Source organism: Bombina bombina, chromosome 11, assembly GCF_027579735.1.
Source record: "Bombina bombina isolate aBomBom1 chromosome 11, aBomBom1.pri, whole genome shotgun sequence".
NCBI lineage: Eukaryota > Metazoa > Chordata > Amphibia > Anura > Bombinatoridae > Bombina > Bombina bombina.
In genome coordinates this window covers 170202087-170224934 of record NC_069509.1, presented here as the reverse complement: position 1 = coordinate 170224934, position 22848 = coordinate 170202087, and the positions used below count along the sequence as shown (strand labels likewise).

The window sequence follows — 22848 nt, the reverse complement described above, 5'->3', positions numbered from 1 at the left end:
ACATGCTGATACGAGCATCACTAAGAGGAGAGCCTGCCGGACAACTCTGAGGATCCGGTCTGCTTTCATGATAGTGCTTTATTACATGTAAGTCACCACTTTGGATTTTGAAGTGTAAGTTAAACAATTTGGAAGTTAAAGGGACAGTTTACTCAAAAATTGTCTCCCCTTTAATTTGTTCCCAATGATCCACTTTACCTGCTGGAGTGTATTAAATTGTTTACAAGTATTTCCATTACCCTTATATTGGCATTTGAAATAGTTGATTTAGCCTGTGGTATCCCCACCTATTCTGAAAGTTTCTGGCCTTAGGTCCAAGCTATAGATAAACTGTGTAAACACAGCCAGCAGAAGAAATTATACTCCCAGTGGGGTATAGAAGAGATAAGGTAATAAAATGTTGATTTTCTATTGTTCTCTCCAAGTATTGGTCTTTGGTTTATGGACAGATATAAGATAAAGACGCATGTATATGTACACAATGTGATAAAGTAATGAGATCTGATTATACCTACAAGCTCCACCCATTTTATTAGGTTGTGGCTTCAAAACACAAAATCAGCTATTTCATATATACAAATAAACCTTAAAAAGCATATCTCATACATTTTATACTCTGCAGCTGGTATAAAAAGTAATTGGAAACACATTAAGGGAAAAACAATTTTATAGTATACTGTCCCTTTAAAGAAGTTTTCACCTCACACACTGCGGACACTTTTTGACCAATCATTGCAGACCTGTTTTGGTCTATAGCTGCATATATTTTATATCAACAACAGATAAGTGTTGTGCACTTTTTAGTTTCTTATCATTTTTTATGTTTATACATTTACCTTTCCTGGAGTGTGGATTCTGTTTGGGATGTTATATAGTTAAATGACTTTTTTCATTCACAGTATGTATTTCAGAGCTTTAAACATAATAATAATAATAAATAGACCTGAATTATTTTTTTCGTTAAAGGAACATATTTTCACTGATTAGTAATGAGGTAGCAATGCCATTGTCAGTTAATTAATTCCAGTGTCAGCCAATAAGTTTGTAAGATTCACTTACTGTTCTTGGTCACTCCTGACTGATGCCATTAAAATAAAATGTAACAATAATAAAAAAAAAAATCTTATTTTTGTGCTGTTGCTTGTTTGTAGCACTAGCACTACATATTACTTTACATTTATTTAAATTTAATCTGCAGTCCAGCTGCTCCTCTCTTGCCCAAAAGGTGTTTCCCAAGGATGTTAAATAGATAACAAATGAATTCCAAATAATCTGCCTTATTGATTTACTCTTGACTTACAAAATATTAATAAATTAAAGGGACATTATAGTAAAAATTGAACTGTCATGATTAGACAAGATGATTAAGATAGAACATACAATTGTATACAACTTTCCATTTTACTTCTATTATCTAATTTGCTTTGTTCACTTGGTATCCTTTGTTGAAAAGCATACCAAGGTAGGCTCAAAAGCATCAATACACTACTGGAAGCTGGCTGCTGATTAATGACTACACATATTTGCTTCTTGTCATTGGCTCGCCAATTATGTTCATCTAGCCCCCAGTAGTTCTTCAGCAAAGGATACCAAGAGAATGAAGCACATTTAACAATATAAGTAAATTAGAAAGTTGTTTATAATTGTATGATCTATCCAAATGATAAAGGAAAGTTTCTTATCCCTTTAATTTTGCAGAAATTATAATTAAATGGTGTAAATCAAGGGCTACCTGTACATATATAAATACTGGTAAAAGTCTTTTCATTTTCCAGGTGTGGCTGGTGATATTCTACAGTCTCCTCCTTGGGGACAGCATTACGTACAATTAAACTCTTACAACACAAAACATTCTTTTCTCACATTATAGATAAATGTCTCATCCAAACTATCACGGGAGTTACTGGCTGCCAAAGCTGTGCTGATTCTAATCTCAGGTTCATTCAAATCTGATTGCAGACGACCAGTTTTGTTAAACAGATAAATTACCTGACTTCTCTTAATCTCTTTATCCTTTAGGTCTGCAATATCCAAGTTCTTCTGTGCTTTAAGGTGAATGAGGGGCACTTGTTTAAAGAGAACTCCATTCAGCTCTAACGCGACTGTCTGAAAATCGCCAGACTGCAGCACCTGACGAGGGGAGAAATATGTAGCAAGGTCAACGTTAAACATATTATATTGAAAAAATAGATCTAAAATGTAAGATTAAAGTGAAAATACATTTTATTTCCATTTTAAAAACCCTTTTCATAGAATAAAAGATGCAAAAGAGAAATGTTATCAAAAAAATTTTTACTTTTAATTTAAAGGGACAGTCTACTTCAAAATGTTGATTATTAAAAAAAATATATAATCCTTTTATTACCCATTCCCCAAATCTGTATAATCAACACGGTTATATAAACACACCTTTTAACTCTGTGATTACCTTGTATCTAAAGTCCTGCAGACTGCACCTTATCTCAGTGCTTTTTACAAACTTGCATTTCAGCCAATTAGTGCTGACTCATGCATAACTCCATGGGAGTGAGTACAATGTTATCTATGCACTGTCTAGCTGTGAAAAGCTAATAAAATGCTCTGAGATAAGAGGCAACCTTCAAGCACTTGGAAATTAGCATATGAGCCTACCTTTTTGCCGTCAACAAAGAACACAGAGAGAACAAAGCAAATTTGATAATTAAATTAAATTGAAAAGTTGTTTAAAATTGCATGCTCTGGGGTCGAATTATCAAGCTCTGAAAGGAGCTTGATGCCCTTGTTTCCGTGCAAGCCTTCAGGCTCGCTGGAAACAGAAGTTATGAAGCAGCGGTCTAAAGACCGATGCTCCATAACTTGTCTGCTTGCTCTGAAGCAGCGGACAGAAATCAACCCTGCTAGCGGCCGATTGGCCGAGAATCTGCACGGAGCGGCATTGCACAAGCAGTTCATGAAAACTGCTGGTACAATTATAAATGCTGACAGCATATGCTGTCAGCATTTATCGATGTGCGGCGGACATGATACGCTACATCGTATCATGTCCGCTCGCATTATGATAAATTGGCCAATCTATCTGAATCATTAAAGTTTAATATTGACTAGAATGCCCCTTTAAATGCACAGTAAATACCTTGAGATTTTTTTATATAAGATGTTTAGTTATGCATAATGAGACAACTCCGTGATATATATTCATTATTAATTTTGCCCCCTTTTCTTGTAAGTTAACTATAAATAAATAAAAATAAGGATTTTCTAATTCTCAGAACTTAAAATGCTCCGCGTTGCCTTTTCAAGGCTAACACTGCTACTTATATTTCCCTTATTGGCTTTAACTGATAACAACTACACAGAAGTACACTTTACTAAAATTATGATCATATAACCTTGTTGTCTGCAGACTTAAAGGGACACTCAAGTCAAAATTAAACTTTCATGATTCAGATAGAGCAGCAATGTTAAACAACTTTCCAATTTACTTCCAATAACAAAATGTGCACAGTCTTTTTATATTTACACTTTTTGAGTCACCAGCTCCTACTGAGCATGTGCGAGAATTCAGACTATACGTATATGCATTTTTGATTGGCTGATAGCGAACACATGATACAGTGTGTGTATATATATATATATATATATTTATATATACGTGTATGTGTGTATGTATACATGTCTATATATGTGTGTATATATGCGTATTTATGTGTTTATAGGTGTAAATATGTATGTGCACACATGTATATATGTGAGTACATATATATATATATATATATATATATATATATATATATTATTTATATATATATATACTATATATATATAGTAAATTTGTTGAAGTTGTTTTTGTTAATTGTGTGCTCTATCTCAGTCATAAAAGAAAAATGGTGGGTTTTGTATTCCTATAAAGAGCATGAAGATGATTCAGATAGAGTATGCAATTTTATCATTTACTTCCATTATCAAATTTATCTTATTTTCTTTGCATCCTTTTTTGAAGAGCATACCAAGGTAGGCTCAGGATCGTGCACTTTTTAAACACTATGTGGCAGCAGTGTTTGTAACAGTATTTTACACTGCTGAAAATACTGCTCGACATGTGCACGCTCCTGAGAATAACTAGATCTATAGGGGAAAAGGGTAGGATGAAATCATATTAACTATTTATCATACTTTATGTATTAAGTTGTTGGAATCTGATAGAAACCTTTGTGTGTAAATAAACTAGCGCAAACAAACCATTATAAAATCGCAGCAATCAATTTTCTGGTAGTGTACACAGTGTCTATTTATGTGCTCGATTTCTGACTCATACTGAGCATGTGCAAGAGTTCACATTTCATAAACATATGAGTCTGTGATTGGCTGAAAGCTGTCATGTGATACAAACAAGGAAATGAAAGTAAACTTTGAAATTCAAACAAGCAGTAGATTTTTTTTCTCATGAATTGAAGTGTTACGGCATTGTATCGTATGTATTTGTTGATATTTCACTTCTACTGTACTTAACAGACCTTTACGGCATTACTTAATTACTTATGTTCACAAATATCTAGCTCTGACCCTAGTTACCTTACTTAAGATGCCATCTTGCTGGGCCAGTGATAAAGCAGAGGCATGCTGGGAAAGTCCGCCTTTCAGAGACATTAGAAGCTCCCGAGGGTTCATCTCATATAATGACTGTACACGGATTCCCGATGCCAGTTCTCCCAGCTGGCTGATATTGGAAAATGTTAAAACCTTTGTCAAAGACATAAATCTACTTAGATTCAGTTTCACATGTCAGTATTTAAACTTAAAGGGACATTATACACTAGATTTTTATTTGCATAAATGTTTTGTAGATGATCCATTTATATAGTCCATACAGTGTTGTTGTTTTTTTAAAATGTATAAAGTTGCTTAGTTTTAAATAACATTTAAGACTCCAAACCAAGCCCCAAAGTTTTAGGAGAATACTGATGTATAACTTACTCCAGCTTGCTCCTGATTGTGTAAATAGTCTTTCATATGCAGATGAAGGGGGAGGGGGGAGTGTCTGCTATTTCCCTCTTTCAGTAGGTGTTCCTGCTAAACTGGAAGCTTCTAAGTAAGTTTTAAAATGTTTTATACTGGGTTTTTATATCAGTATCTGTGCATATTATTCTTTATAGTTGTGTCTATTACATGCAGTTAAATGAAAATTGGTGTATACTGTCCCTTTAACCCAGTGTATTGTGTAGCAATGCATTGCCATCCTGTCTGAAAGCCAAGGGGATCAGCAATTCCTAAAGAGACATAAAAGGGTTTAAAGGGACATGGAACACAACATTTTATGATTCACATAGAACATACAGTTTTAAACAACTTCATAATATACTTCTATTATCCAATTTTCTTAGTTCTCTTGGTATCTTTTGTTGCAAAGCAGGGGGCGTTCACATGTCTAGAGCACTATATGGCAGCAGAATGGTATCCATTTGTTAGAGAACTAGAGGGCAGCACTATTTCCTGTCATGTAGTGCACCAGATGCTACCTAGGTATCTCTTCAACACAGAATATCACGTGAACTAAGCAAATTTGATAATAGAAGTAAATTGGAAACTTTTTTAAATTTGCCTGAATCACAAAAAAACATATTTGGGTTTCATATCCCTTTCTAATAAAATGCTCAGATATACAGCCTTCTATTCTTGCACTATTGCTTGCAGATAGCTATGTGTTTTACCCTGTAAAGGTGTCAAACACACAGTTAAATTCAGCTCTAGAGCTTAAAGGGACACTAAACACAATTTTTTTTCTTTCATGATTCAGATAGCGCATGCAATTTTAAGCAACTTTCTAATTTACTCCTATTATCAATTTTTCTTCGTTCTCTTGGTATCTTTATTTAAAAAGCAGGAATGTGATGCATGGGAGCCGGCCCATTTTTGGTTTAGAACCTGGGTTATGCTTGCTTATTGGTGGGTAGATGTAAGCCTCCAATAAGCAAGCGCTATCTATGATGCTGAACCTAAAATGGGCTGGCTGCTAAGATTTACATTCCTGCTTTTAAAATAAAGCTAGCAAGAGAACAAAGAAAAATTCATAATAGGACTAAATTAGAAAGTTGCTTAAAATGTCATGGATGCGCTATCTGAATCATGAAAGAAAAATAAAATTGGGTACAGTGTCCCTTTAAACACAATAGCTAAGCTAGTCAGGTGCAGCATATGTGCATACACACCAGTCACTGAATCAGCAGTATATTGCATCTACCAGTCCAGAACTCTGTAAACATCAGTGCAATAATAGAAACATAGAAACATAGAAACATAGAATTTGACGGTAGATAAGAACCAAAAAGGCCCATCAAGTCTACCCATATTACATGTTACTTTTTCCTTAGGATAGCCTTATGCATGTCCCAGGCATTTTTAAATTCCTTTACAGTCTTTGTGTTTACCACCTCAAATGGAAGTTTATTCCATGAATCCACCACCCTTTCTGTAAAAAAATGCTTCCTCAAATTTCTCCTGAATCTACTACCCTCTAACTTTAGATTGTGACCCCTTGTTTTGGCATTTATTTTTTTGTGAAAAATGCTTTCAGCTTCTATTTTATTAAGTCCCTTCATATATTTGAAGGTTTCTATCATGTCACCTCTTTCCCTTCTATCCTCTAAACTATACATATTTAGATCATAGAGTCTTTCTTTGTATGTTTTATATTTTAGACCATGTACCATTTTAGTAGCCCTCCTTTGGACAGCTTCTATAATATTATGCTCTCTCATCTTATTATGTCCCTTTAAAATATACAAGTCTTTATCTAGTGTCTATCTATGTGGGTGATGCTATTTCAGTCTAACCTTTTCAGAATGGAGATATTTGCCGGCTAGAACCATAATTTGGCTCTTCGTCCACCCCGAGACTTGCTGGAGAGTCAAGATGGCTCCCTGAACAGCTTCTGGTGACAGCGATTCCAGCTGAGAAAGTGTTAGGCCGACAACTGCATCAGATATGGAGCCGAGATTCTCGTTCAGGGACTGGTTTAACATGGCGATGTGCAGGAAGTGAGACTTCAGCTGAAACGTGTGTATAACGCCATTGTTGTTAGAAGAAAGCAAGCTCTGTGAAGAGCCCTAAATGAGGAGGCTCAAATGCCTATTACTTAAAGGCACACTTTAATGTACTGTTATACCAACTGCAGAGTGTTAAAGGGACAGTGAACTCAATTTTTTTTATTGTTTGAAAAGATAGATAATCCCTTTATTATCCATTCCCCAGTTTTGCATAACCAGCACGGTTGTATTAATACACTTTTTACCTCTGTAATTACCTTGTATCTAAGCATCGTCTTATGGCCCCCTGATCACATGACTTTAAATGTATTATCTATTGACTTACATTTAAAGTGAAGGTAAACTTTGATGAATGAAAGCCTGGTTTTTAAAAATACTATTAAAAACAGGGGCAATTGTATTCATCAAAGTTTAGAAAGCAGCCGTTTACTGTAAAAACTTACCTTTGTTCTTTTCATAGCTAGAGCAGCTTCCCCCACTCAGAGATCCTGTCTTCACACATCAGCAATGACTAATCCGGCTTCCTCCAATCACAGCTTTCCCCCCAGGGGAGTAATTGCCTGAGGCTATGCCGTGATTGGAGGAAGCCGGATTAGTCATTGCTGACGTGTGAAGAGAGGATCTCCGGGTGGGGGAAGCTGCTCTGGCTGTGAAAAGAACAAAGGTAAGTTTTTACACAAAAAGGCTGCTTTCTAAACTTTGATGAATGAAAGTGCCCCTGTTTTTAATAGTATTTTTAAAAACCGGGCTTTCATTCATCAAAGTTTACCTTCACTTTAAACTAATTAGTGCTGGGGGGGGCGTCAGCACAATGTTATCTATACGGCTCACATGAACTAGCTAAGCTTCCCCTAATGGGAAAAGCTAATACAAAGCATGTGATCATGTAGTGACTTAGAAACAGACAGAAATTTAGAGGTTTAAAGGTTATAAAGTATATTAATATAACCATGTTGGTTGTGCAAAGCTGTGGAGTGGGTAGTAAAGGTGTTATCTATCTTTTTAAACAATAACAATTTTTGTGTTGACTGTCCCTTTAAGTGTAGGGGAAATTAGTCATTTATGTTTATTTTTTATGTAAAAAAGCAGTTTTTAATTAAAACCTCAATCAATTGTTCTTAAGAGCATGCCCATTAAAACTGACTGTGTTTGTATCTTATCTCTCCCTATACACACACACAAATACCCTTATCTTATCTCTATATTGACACACACATACATACTTTTTAAATTACTTGAATACACAAAAAGGTACAATTTCCAATACATTTAATGCTATGTTTCTGGTAAAACAAGTCATTAGGAAAACATTAAGGGGTCAATATACTCTGGCTAGTAGCTGACAAGAGTTTACTGTATTCCAAGCAATTGGAACACCCTCCCACAGCCTCTTGTTTACACAGATTGTCTCTAGAGAATACTGCCGTATTCCTATTTTCCGTTTCAATCGGCAAAAGCAGATATTTTAAATGACAAATAAATGTAAAGGAACTATTTGTAAACTATTTAATACGCTCTTGCAGATACAAATTAATCATTATGAACACATTAAAAATTCAGTGTCCCTTTAATGAGACTTTAAAGGCATTTTTATATAGAAAAACCATATATTTATATTTTGGTAACATCTACTTATATTGATAATACCAAGAAAATTAGTAGTAGCTTTGGCTTTGCTCTTGTTTTGCACCCTCTGCACAATTCTTTAAATAGAACTTACATGAAAATATTGACATTAAATACATTTTTTACATATTATATATCAATAATGAATCACTGCAGTGCAAAAGATCTGCATGCAAAATACATGTTTTGAAAACATGTAAATATTGGTCACTTTGTAAACTAAATTTGCGTTGTTGTTCAGTACAGGGACACACCCTTTAAAAAAGACCCTTTGGATCCAGTATGGGATAAATACAAATGAGTTTATTACTTATGAGATTATGTCAGCCAGAGAGTACAGCACTGGGCTCAGCCAATAGGGAGCAGATCTGCAGTGAGGAATGCATTTGAAGTCCTTCTGCTTCATGCTGTGCAAGTCACATCTTCTATATGATATAAACCCTCAGGTCATCTTGTGGGGGCTTCACCAAAGCATCATTTTTAGGGACTACGTACTAAAAGTTTTATAGGCAGTAAGCGTTTGGGTTTACACATTTCAGGTACCTTGTGTACGTCTACATTAAAACCTTTCAGTTGGTTGCACTTCATCATCTGATGCAGTAACGCTTTGGCCACAGTTGCATCAAGGTCTTGTAAGTCATCGTAGAAACAAACAAGTAGCCCCAGCCTGAAAGGCACAAGGAAACACATTGTCACAAATATTCCCTAGCCCAGTGGCACACTTTTTTACATTAAACAATCCTGTGGCACACCACCATTCCAAAATTTTACAAAATCACACATTGTAGCCTAATACAGGATATATATACACACAATGTACTGTGCTGTCATGCCATGCCTCCTACAAACTATACATTACATATTGACATTCATTCACAAACAATCATAATGATTATCTGTGAATGAATATCAATGTCATGGTTGTAAATGATGCCTGATGAGCCTGTCATATACCTCCCAATATTTCAAAATTTGAAAGAGGGACACCCCCGCACTGTTGTCAGTGTGCCGTGGCAAACCTGAGGATCTCTCACGGCACACTAGTGTGCCACGGCACACTGGTTGAAAAACACTGCCCTAGCCTATAACACAGACAGCACCTAGAGACCTTAAATATATTGCTTCAACTTTACTCATTTTTATTTGCTACTATTAATTAATATTAGTTAAGTTATAGGAAAGTGAATTTAATATACATAAGTAAGTAAATTAAAAATAAACATACTGGATTTGAGGTGATGTATGTGTGTGTGTTTATAGTAAGTTACTTGCCTTATTAATTAGCACACATTGCCAAGAGAATAGGCACCTGTTAGGGGTGTCCATTATCCTATCTACTGTTTGCCAAAAAAGGTCAACTGAGAACATTGCTTAACAATAGGATCCCATGGTTTGTTTTTAAATATTGCCTTATTAATATTAATACAACCTGAGATAATAACTCTCTCTTTGATCTATTTTATTTCTACCACTTTTATCTATACTGGGGACCAAATGACATTTTAATTCTTGTGCTCCTTACAAAGTATAAATAAGGAAAGTTACATTTCCTGTCTTATTATTTTCATTTTCTTATGGTCTTTTGTGCAGTTGATGATTTGCAATGAAAGGGGCAATAAAGTCAAACTTAAACGTTCATGATTCAGAACGAGCATTCAATGTTAAGAGACTTTCCAACTTACTTCCATTATCACATTTTGCTCAGTATTTTTATATGCACACTTTCTGTGGCACCAACTCCTACTGAGCATGTGCAAAGAGTTCACAGTGTATAGGTGTCTGTGATTGGCTGATGGCTGTCACATGATACAGATAGCCGGCAAATTGGGAACACAATCAATTTGTTAGCAAAATGTCTACATGCTTATTTGAAATTCAGAGTTTAATAGCATTGTCCTTTTATTATGCACTTGTTAACTATGCAGTTCTACTGTATTTAATGACCTTTTCATTTTGTTCTGGGGTATACCACATCTTCTGGTTCATATAACAGCCCCATTATTTTTACCAGGTCCATAAAACAAGCAGTTATGGCTGTGAATGTTTCCACCAACCAAAATTTTCAATAGCAACTAATTAAAGGCATTGGGATAGATTTACCAATGTCTGTCCGACATGATACACTGTAGCGTATCATGTCCGACAGACATCGCTGAATGCCGACAGCATCTGCTGTCTGCATTTATCATTACACAAGCAGTTCACCAGAACTGCTTGTGTAATGCCGCACCCTGCAGATTCAAAGCCAATTGGCCGCTAGCAGGGGGTGTCAATCAGCCCAATCGTATTGGATCGTGCGGATGGAAGACCGCAGCCTCAGAGGCAGCGGACAAGTTATGGAGCAGCAGTCTTTAGACTGCTGCTTCATAACTGCTGTTTTTGGCGAGCCTGCTCACGGGGAAACAAGGGGAATTCGGCCCTTGTTAAATCTACCCCATTGTATCAAATGGGACAACCATACACCTTCTAAACAAAAATACAATACCTATAGTTGGCACACAATAAATTATGTTTCCTATATAAACATATTTGTACAACTCGATGGCCACTGTTCTTACAATAGAGCAAAACGTTTTATGATATAAAAGGGAAATGTGTTTTTCTTACCTGTATATTGTTGAGATGTTCCTCATATCAAATCCAGAAGAGTTAATACGATCCAAGAAAGCTTTTGCAAGCTCTGGTGCAATGTCATATACAGTATCAAGTTGTTTTGTGGCATTATCATAGCTAATAAACATCCGAATCTATGGATAGAAAAAACATATCATATATTTAAATTCCTTTGCATGGAAATACAGGCTTGCAAGTCATTTCAGTGATCATTCCAAATTAAAACAAGTAATAGTTAGCAAATCTTTGAGAAAGTGCTTTTGGAGGAGTGAAATGCTTTAGACTATGCAAACTTAAAGGAACATGAAACCCCCAAAAATCATGATTCAGATTGAGCATACAAGTTTAAAAAACTTTCCAATTTTCTTCTATTATCTAATTTGTTTAATTCTCTTGGTATCCTTTGTTGAAGAAGCAGCAGTGCATTACTGGGAGCTAGTTAACACATTGGGTGAGCCAATAATATGAGGCATATATGTGCAGCCATCAATAAGCAGCCTACCTAGGTATTCTTTTCAACAAAGGATACCAAAGGAACATAACATATTAGATAATTGAAGTAAATTGGAAAGCTGTTTAAAATAACAAGCTATACCTCATTCATGAAAGAAAAATTGTGGGTTTCATATGCATTTAAATATTAGGCATGTGCACAGACACAAAAAAAAATCTGATTCAGACAAATAATTTGTCACAAGAAAAAAATATTTTGTTTTGTCCAATATTCATTAAAGTGATGGTAAATGAAACAGTATTGGAACATCTCTGTATTATATGTATGCTAGTGTTAGTAAAAATCCTTCGCTAACTCTTTATAAAACATACTTATATTTTGTGCGTTCTTCCTTGGATCCTTCAATTCTCTTTGCTTCCTGCTCTGTTTCTTTGTGATGTAAAGAGCGGATCTGACCCGCTCTCTACGTCTGTTTCTCCTTTTAAGCTTTTTATTTAATTCATTAATTACGCTTTTTTTTTTTTTTTTTTTAAATCAAAGATTTTTATTAAGGTATTTAGCATAGCATTACAATTGCAGCAATGTCAAATCAGTTTCTCATACGTATTACAGTCTTGTTCACGAGAAGTAATAGAGATATACAAAACATCAACAGCACTGAAACCCGTGAATAACCTAATGGTTAACATGACTTAATAACATTAATAAAGTTCAAGCTAAAGGTGTTAGACCTAGGCTGACCATACGTCCCGTTTTGAAAGGGACAGTACCATTATTTTATGTTTTTTCCCCTGTCCCGTCTTTTCTTTATTAATAGTCATTTTGTCCCGTTTTGAGGGTTATCAGACCGTGCGGGCAGCGCAAGTGTAATTTTTTATTGCACACACACCACTTACATTTTTTTTAAACTCCCCGCCGGCGGGGAGGGCAGTTTTTTAAAAAACTTTTTTTTTTTTTTAACTGCAACCGGGTTGGGGTTGGGTGGCCGTGCCCACATGATCCACAGCATGCAGTCTTCATGCAGTCTTAGCAGTCTATACCGCCCGTGCTCTTCAAAATTAGGGGCGTGTCATTGATAGGTGCCTATAAAGAGTCAGTGACAGCAGGTGAGTACTCAGTCGTGAGCTGTCAGACTGAGCCTAGGAGGGAGACTGGTCACTGGTCAGTGTGAGGGAAGTTAGATTAATAGCTAGCTCAGCTGCAGTAGTGCCAATACTTTACTAGTAACTTACACTCAGGACAGGCTCAGCACAGGGGTCGGCAGGAGTCGGACTAAAAATATCTGAGATTCAGTCAGTCATCATCTGGATCTGATGTGATGATCAATCATCTGCCTTTAGCCGCTGCCTCACCATCATCCGAATTATAGGCTGACCTGACCATCACCAGACACCAGAGAGATAATTCTTGTTGCCATCTTCTTGTTTGTGTCACAGACGTGTGAAGTGAACATGCAAACTAGTGTTATGGTCTGGTCTGGAAGTAGATCGATTCAACTGTCTACAGTCTATGTTCTGAACTTCAGCTTCTGCAACAATTGTGCACGGCCAAGATAAGACCAGTGTCTGTGCCTGGCAATCAATTAAATTAAATTAATTGTCATTCATTATATCATATGCTTATTATTATTATGCTGCTGCAATGCTGGTTGTAGTACAGGCGTTATAAAATAACGGTTATTATCAAGTAACTATGTAGTTCCACATTTTTATCAGTTCTTCCACCATTTACATGTGTAACAATGATTTTGGGCAACTCGGCTAAAAAAAATCTACAACTACTATCCAGATATTCAAACCAAACGCAAGTTCAGAGGCTTTTACCCTTTAAAAATCAGTTAATATGGGGGAATTTGCCTTGACAACAGAGGATAATCTCACTTTTTTAAAGCATGTTTGATGTTTGTATGATAAATTAAATTGTAATACTTTTGTTCACAAGCTTCAGAATCAGTTCTTCTTATTATGTTCTCTTTGATTTTCTTTGCTTAAACAACAAATTTGGCTTGGCTATCCATCTGTTTAAAAGTGACAATAAGTCTGAGACAAGTTCCATAATATATATTAATATTAATGAATATTGTGTGTGTGGGGGGCATGATGGATGTGATCTAATGGAGGGAACCTTCGTCTTTAGAATAGTTATTGGATAAGTAATTTTATTTCCCTTAACAACAGTTATAATAAAAAGCATTTTATAGGGTGTCTTTATAAGTCAGAACATTTGTGCTTTATTTTTATATAGATTTGCCAATTTTCTGTGTGCATCAAATTTTAAGTAAGTGAGAAGTTTTATTATATGGTGTTGAAAGACCGAAATTTGCTGTGTAAATTTGATTCATCAAATATTCATGGTACAATCATGATGAAATGCAGTCCCCCTCTAGCTCTACGTCTACCTAAAATTTTTTGTATGAGTTCTTCTGTCACTGAAGGATAAATGTTGGCTCAGTAGTTTAAATTCATGTCATAAAAGTTAACTTTTGTTAAAATCATACTTTTTTTCATATAAATAAAGAATATTAACCCCGTCCCGTTTTTGACCGCTTAGTGTCCCGTTTTTGTCTCAAGGAAATATGGTCAGCCTAGTTAGACCCTACCAATCAAACTTATTGTAAATGTCTCAGTATCTCTGAAGGGTTATGATACCTATATTTTAACATTTATAACATCAAGCATACCTCCCTGGTTAATTAGGTCGCCTAATAGAATGATATCTAACCCCCATTTATAAACAGCTTAAAAAAGAAAAAAAAATGTCTATATTTGTTGATGAGGGTACTGAAAATACATTTTGACTTGTGGTAATTACTAATGGGTGGTACAAGCTCAGTATGAAAAGGAAGTAACAGTTTTTTTACACCTCCCGACTAGTCTATTAGGCCACTCTTAGACCTACACCTAATAGCCTATATCACTGGAGGAAATTAGAGTGAGAAAGAGTCCCTTATGGGCAAGATGAATAAACAAACAGATACAAACAGATAATATAAATCATATAATTGGTATTTCTCAATGAACAGGTATAACAACTTGTTTCAATGATAACACAGTGGCGGATTAAAACCGCCTAAATATTCACCAAAGTGGGTGAAGCCAATATAAATGAGATAGTAAAATTGGACTAGGGGGTTGATACTAGTTTGAGACATTTTAGGTGATTTTAGAAAAATGGCCCCCCTCAGTAGCTCCCACTCTTTAGAAAATAGTAACTTTTTTGTAGAATTAATTTTAGATCCTAGCTCATGAAATTGGTAGCAGCAGAAAATAAAATAAAATACAACTCAGCAGACCTTATTATAGCTAAAGAATGACTGGAGATAAAGTAAATGCAAATACATTTAGAGAGGGGGTACACTCTCATAATTAACCTTGTTTGTGTAACGTTTGCAAGTCCCATCTGAACAGGTACAGATACTAGAAACCCAAGTTGGGCAGGGTGGTTGGAAAAAAAAATGATTAGGTTCCTCAATTAAACATCAGACTAGAGAGTCGTCATTAACAAATGGAGAGCTGTACAACAAAATAGCCTGCAGGTCCAAAATTATATAAAACAATATCCTAAATAATGCAATCTCCTGTAATAATTTCTAAGAAAGAATATATCCATTTTAGCCAGGTGTATGAACCTAGTAACCCAGTCTCATAATTAATAAGTCATCATTATCTTGTGGGGATCTACCAAGTAGGATGAGACTGTCCATTACGAGGTAAAGTTACCCGATCCCCCTTCTGGTGTTACTGAACTTGTCACCGGTATGGTATAAGCTCCGGATGAAGAATATGATGAACGGCTGCCGACACGAGGGCTCTCCACATGGCGTCTGAGGCACTGGGGACGAGAATTGCATGTGAGTATGAGAGTTCGGGAATACATCGGTCCCAGCTAGTGAATGGCCCACATGGAAATGTAGGTCTCCGGTCATCGGAACTTTGGATATCTCCTCACAAAACATTGGGTGGTCGGCCGCACCCACCCGCACTAGTACCTGTCACCCCTTGAGTACTCTCTCAAACCTTGGGGTGATATAGATAGATGCGTCAACTAAGTCCCCACTGTTTTGGTGCCGTAAGTTAGCTTCCAACCACTTCATATTCGGAGCCTTCCGAGGAGCTGGGATGGATACAGTAGTCTCAGCTACACTGAGAAGGGGTTGTGAGTGACCATGCTCCACTGCAGTCGCCATTTGCAAATTTGTGTACTGCTGCTTTGGAGGGCGGGCTTTCAAAATTATTGTCTATTTTCTGGGCTAGTTGAGTAGACAAGTCCGCGGACATTAATAAATATCTAAATTTGTAGTGATAATTGTTATAGTACCACTTCTTTATGTCACTCCCTCTATCATTTTCAGGTAGAGTCTCTTTATTTAGGGGCGTATGTCCTCTCTGTCTAGTTCTGACTTGTGTACAGAAATCGCAATCAGGAGATTGGTTCATATCTCAGATAGTTGTTACTCCTTAGAGAACATCAATTCTGATCTATGGCTAAACGTGGTATAGCAAATAGAAGCGTATAACTCCATTGTTATTGGAGGTTTGTTGCCCTAGTTTCTGAGATTGAGTTTCAAGAATTTCAAAATGGCTAAATGGTTATATTCTATATCTATGCGTGAATTATCTTAAATCCTACATGGTAACGTTGTTCTTAATGGGATTAAAGAACTAGACTGATGTTTGGAGGGTCATAAATTAGTAGTCAGATCATGATTCTATAGGTTGTGTCATATTTTTGAGATGTTTGTATTAGTAGAGGCCAATGTGAATTCAATTCCTTAGTGTAGTTGATGGTTCTTACAAATTCTGTTTTCTTGGTAAGGTTCTTAAGGTGGTTTCAGTGAAGTATTAAATGGGAGGGGAACAAGATGTCTTAATCGTATAGTCTGGTATTCATTGTATCTGATCACATAGGATAACTCAGTTATGTAGATAGGTCAGGTCCTCTCTGTTGTTCAGACCTTTCGGATGAAGGCAATCCATTAAAAAGATCCATTTGGATTCAGCTTTGAGGAGGGTCTTTTCAAAATCCCCTCCTCTCCAATTTCTTATAACTTTCTGTATGCCCATGAATTTCATCTCTTGTATTTTGCCATTATGCTTAGTGGCAAAATGTTTGTACAGAATTGTGTCTTTATCCTTTTTTTCTATTAGCCGAATATGCTCTCTTAACCTGTCTCTGAGGCTTCTTGAAGTCTGGCCGATGTACTGAAGGCCACAAGAGCATTCTATGAGATAGATGATACCTGTGTCTTGACATCTGATGAGGTCCTTGATCTTAAATTCTTCTCCAGTCTGCGTTGATTTGAACTTCTTTGTTTTAGTTCCTCATTTACAGGCTTTACAGCTTAGGCAAGGGAAGAAACCTTTAATTGGTTCTCCTTGTAGACTTTGTGTGCTAGGTTTCTTCTTTTTTGGCAGGCTTGGTGCTAATCTGTTTTTTAGATTTCCTGTTTTCTTATATACGAAGCTCGGTCGATCTGGAAGTTTCTCTCCGATTATGTCATCGTTTTTCAACAGATGCCAGTGTTTTTTAAAAATTGTTTCCATAATGTGCTTATTGCTGCAATATTCAGTGATCATTGGTACATTTAGGGTTTCTTCTATTCCTTGTTTTTTCTTTTCTTTGAATTTCATTAGTTCTTTTCTTTCCACCTTTCTTACTTCCTCTATCTTGAGGTCCAGTTCTTCCTCTTTGTACCCTCTTTCTATGAATTTCTCTTTCAGACGTATTTCTTGTTCTTCCCATTTTTCACTGTTAGAACAATTCTTTCGAACTCTAAGGAATTGACTCTTGCTTTTTATAATTTTGCTTTTTGTTCTTAAGGGATTTATATTTTTCACTTACCTCTGAATCACCACGAACGTTTTCATCGGACCGCTATAACTTCCACATTTTTTCTCACTACAGCAGGAGCTTTTTTTCCTCACCACAGGAGCTTTTTCAAATTATAGCAGGAGTTTATTTGGGTTTTTCTAGTGTCCACGCACAGATTTTTTCACTGACATTGCTCAATCACACATTTTTACACTCACTCAGTATTGCTCCTTGTCACCCACTCACTGTCTCACATTTTTTCTTTTATCACTATACAGGACTGACACTGTTGTTTTTGAATTTTTATTGATTTTCATGATTTGATGTTTTTTTGCATTTGCACAGATTAGTTGCACTTGTATCACGATCTAAGTGTTGTACAGATCGGTGGTATCCCTGCTATTATTTTAAGATCACCCCTTGGTATTTCTCTGCAGTTTAAATTTACCAGTTTGTGTTAAATTTACCAGTTTGTGTTATATATTTTTTCCTTTCGGTACCGCAGCAACCCTTGTAGCCAGGGGTCAGTGTTCTAGATTCTCAATCGAGTGCGGCTTCTGTCAAGCACTCCCTTTTTTGAATCCTCACTGCGGCTACTTCACAGATATGGATCCATAGCTTCACTGACATATACTGTGCTCCTATCTCTAGCACTTTATTTATCAGTTCCGTAGCATATAGAATAGTATCATCATTACGCTGCCACTATTCAAGATTTGCACTATTAGTTATTCTTACCGTATTCACGGAAGGTTAATTATACCCTAGCCCAACTTATGGGATTTGGGACAGGGTCTAATAGAACGGTTACTTCGAGTTATATGTTGTATTTTTGAATTTTTAAGTATCATTTTGAGCTACTTTATGTTATTTTAACATTGTTGCCAACGAAGTTAATGTAATAATTTTAAAATAGCCGGCTAATTTTATTTGTTTTAATCTTTCTAGGAGAATTTTACCAGCATTGTTCTTATACTACTCTGTATTAATAAATAAATTTTAAACTCAATCTAGTCCTCCCATACGTTTGTGTGTACATACCTTTTTAGCCTTTTTTGGCGCTGTGATCACTACTACCGTTTTTAAGTATCTGTTTTTTGAGGGGATTGGTTAGACCCCTTTTGTGACTCACAGCTTAAGGTATATCTTAGCGCTGATATATCATATTATCCCTTACCGATTACCTGTTTTTCTAACCGATATCTCAGCAGCTCTGAACACATTTATATGTATTTTTAAATATGGACACCTTAACAGACATCAGGCAGGACATTGACCTTGATACATGTCTTATAGACAAAGAAGGAGATGATTGCTTGGATATCCAAACCATCTTCAAAAATTTAGAAAAATCATTAGTATCAGAAGTTAAATACAAAGCTGATATATCATTCCTAAGAAAATGTATTGAACTTAACATTATACCTAAGGGTCTAATGGTCTCTAAGGAATGTGCTTTCCCAATATCTAAACCTAAGTACTCTAAGCGATGGACTGAAGCATTATCAACTGCTTCCGTCACCTTAATGAATATTATCATCGATTATAGAGATGAACTATTACACGAAACAGATACCGAAATTAAAGAGGATGAACAGATATTGATGAACCTAGAAAATTCTGGGATTGACATTTCTGAGAAGAAAATAAATCTAGTTAAAAAAGTCACAAAAATTAGAGATGATGTAATCACAAAGAAAACCAAAAAACTTAAGAGAGAACTAGATGGAAAAAGAATTTTTTCCAATGAAAATATAGAAACTGTAGATTCCCTACCACCCAATGAAACCACGGGGGGGAATACAATAGACCAATCTAATGGCAATACGACACATAAAGGACCATCTGAAGAGATGAACCAGTACACACAACAACCAAGACAAAACAGGTTCCACTCACAAAAACCACACACAAATAGATTTCAAAGAGATAGGGTGTATTCGGACTATAGCCCTAACAGATATAAGTGGGATAGAAATAATAACTATAGAGAGAACCGTAACCATAGAAGGGAAGATGGCTACTGGCGGGGGTCACAACACTACAGCCACCATATCAATTTAAAAGACCTTTATTTTCTTATCCTGGGTCCAAACATACAACGTTTCAAGCCAATGTGGCTCTTAGTCATGTACATCTTAATTATACAGGTTCATGCTTTTTATACCCTCACCTGTTAATTATTCATCAACTGTTCATTAACCCATTTCCACTTATTGGATTTTGCTGTTTTGTGGCCTTGGGATTAACGCGCACACCAGAAAAATGGCTGAAGGTACCATATCTAATACAATGAATAATGCACAGCTGGGACCTATGGTGTTTGGGTATGATGAGGAGACAGCCCAACACATCAATGCCACAGTACTAGGTAACAGAGACTTTTTAAACATCACTCCCTCTGAAACCACAGGGAGACTCTTGGAAAAAGAGAGTAAGAAAAAAATGGTGCTTGAATTGCATGCTATAACCTTGTCAGAGTACCACAAAGTTCAACGTATCCCCAGGGGATTGAGAATGTCCACTTGTCCAACTTTGTTTGCTGACAGGAAGGAATACACAGATAAATTTGAAAGTATACTTAACAAATGTTCCTTCGATATTATCACCTGGACAGTCGAGTTTGCCCAACAAGAAATAAATGCATATAAAGACAAGATCAATGTGCAAAAGGAGCAACTCGTAAAAAACTTACCCCTGGATGAGTACAAGAAACTGGTAATGGATGTGGAGAAGTCCGTGAGTGACTACAGGAAACAACTTGAGAGCCGTAAACGCCAGAAGTTCATCAGGGATGAGCAGGACTACAGTCATGGAGTAGTCTACAGGTGGCGTCAGAGTGCAGGATCAAACAAGAACCCCAGTAGTCAGATGCGGGGACAGAGAAGATTCGCTAGACAAAATGCCGCCCAAGGAGATGGCCACAGTGGCTCTGAGTCCTCTGCCAGTTTTTTAACCGAGGACTCGGACATCGATACCACCGGGCCGGGAGGAAGCACAGGAAACAGCGGAGTCGGCCTAGCGATGACGTCACAGCGTCAGCGCCCACGTCGCACACGTGGGATGCAGAGAGGAAGCTACCGGTACTGACGGAGGATGGAACAGAGGAGACGGGAAACCAGCCGAGGGGTTACAGGTATGAGAAGCCGAACAATACACTAGCCAACATACCTATACACCATACAAGTACACCGGCTGCCACCCGAGACCGATTACCCATAAGAAGTACACAAAGGGGGACAGTAAATGAAACTGCATCTGATAACACAAGCACATTTGATCACATTGCTCATAAAGAGACTGGCAATATAAATAATGCGGATAAGATCAATTGTTGTATACAGAAACCCCTTGATGATAATAATAAGTGTGATATTGTTTGCAACAGTGACTCTCTGAACAAGGCTGTGTTGGGACATTTCTCAGAATCTAATACTAATCACGGTGTTTCACAAGTAGCTAGCTCACAGCTAGCATCTGAAGTTTTGTATGACAATGTTTTATTTGACACTAATAATTTAGTAACTAATTTATCTAATTATGTTCTCAGTAATGAGGAACTCACAGTATTAAACAAGGGTTTATCATATTGTTTGGATGACACTTTGAATGATTTCACTGTTTTTCAGGATTTACACAGGTTTTTTAGAAAATTAAAATTAAGGATATATTTTTCTTTACAGAAAGATGTTGGTCACAAGTTCACTGAAGGGACACAAAAAAACAAAATCAGATTTGATAATGTTAAAGAGTTTGGTATTAATAGAAAGAGTAAATTTACACCCACAAGTACACACAGTATCACAACCTATATGAACCTTGTTCAGAGGGAGATAAATATCTTATTAAAGAAAGATGAAAAAAGGAAACTGGTACAAAAAAATAAGAAAGACAAATTAGCAATACAATCACTAAGAGGTAATACTGATATAATCATCAAGGAGGCGGACAAGGGTGGGGCGGTGGTTATACTTAATAAATCAGACTATATAGAGGAGATTGAACGTCAACTAGCAGATAGTCAAGTATATGAAAAACTAACCAGAGACCCCACTATACAAATTAACAAGGAAATAGAGAACATATTGCAATCAGCAGTTAAGAGGGAGATCATTTCAGAGAAATTTAAAGATGATTTAATTGAGAAAAATCCCATTAGACCTGTTATTTACGTGTTACCTAAGATCCATAAAGCTATTAACAAACCACCTGGGCGCCCTATTGTGGCTGGAATAGGGTCTGTATTCTCAAATATTTCTGTCTTCTTGGACAAAGTATTACAACCCTTAATACAGAAAACTACCTCTTATATAAGGGACACAAATGATTTTTTATCCAAACTCAAAAATCTTGGGCAGGTTGGGGATAAATGCATATTATTTACACTAGATGTCTCCAGTTTGTATACCTCTATTAGGCATACTAGTGGAATTGCAGCAGTAGAAAATATATTGAAATCTAGTAGCACTTATACTGCCCAAGAGATTGAGTTTTTGATAAATTTGTTGACTATTATTCTCTATCAGAACTATTTTTTATTTATGGACACTTACTACCTCCAAAAACAGGGTACAGCAATGGGCTCCAACGTCGCCCCCACATACGCCAACATATTTATGAGTAGTTTTTAGGAACATTTTGTATACTCCAACATTAATTTTCAAACATATGGTATCTCCTGGTGGAGATTTATCGATGATGTGTTTGGCGTGTGGGGGGGGGCGACGTTGTGAGCCTTTTAACATTTATAGAAGATCTTAATTGTTCAGTGAATGGATTGAAGTTCAGTTTAAATATGAGCGAGGTAGGAGTAGAGTATTTGGATACTTATGTATATAAGGATAAAGGTTTCTTGGAGACTGACCTGTACACAAAAAAAACTGATAAGAACAATTTGCTACAGTATGGCAGTTGCCACCCAGAAAGTGTGTTCAGAGCAATACCCAAGAGTCAGTTCACTAGAGTGAAGAGGATTGTCTCAGATAGTAGCAAGTGTAAACAGAGACTGGGAGAAATGGCTAATAAGTTCATTACTAGGAACTACCCAGAAAAATTAATAACAGAACAGCTTGTGAATGTGGAGGTGGGTTTAGGACAGAGCCAAAAACAGACAGACAAAAGAAATGAGAACAACATGATATTTGTAACACAGCATAATAGATTGAGTGGAAAGATTGCAGGTATCTTAAAAAAACATTGGCACATTATTAGGGAATGCAATCCACAGGTGGAAGAATTTAAAAAAGAACCAATGATTGCGTACAAGAGAAATAAAAGAATTAGGGATTGGATCATACACACAGACATAGGCCCTGGAAAGAG

At 36.3% G+C, this 22848-nt stretch overlaps 1 protein-coding gene across 1 annotated transcript in view; it reads right to left on the bottom strand.

The window, feature by feature from the left end:
* OTOA (otoancorin) overlaps nt 1–22848 on the bottom strand; it is a 132696-nt gene that overhangs the window by 78413 nt on the left and 31435 nt on the right. The window contains exons 10-14 of the mRNA XM_053694260.1: nt 11256–11395; nt 9192–9315; nt 6810–7025; nt 4552–4719; nt 1990–2130 (exon numbers count right to left, since the gene is read on the bottom strand). Of these exons, the coding sequence (XP_053550235.1) occupies nt 1990–2130; nt 4552–4719; nt 6810–7025; nt 9192–9315; nt 11256–11395 (789 nt within the window). The remainder of the gene's footprint in view (nt 1–1989; nt 2131–4551; nt 4720–6809; nt 7026–9191; nt 9316–11255; nt 11396–22848) is intronic.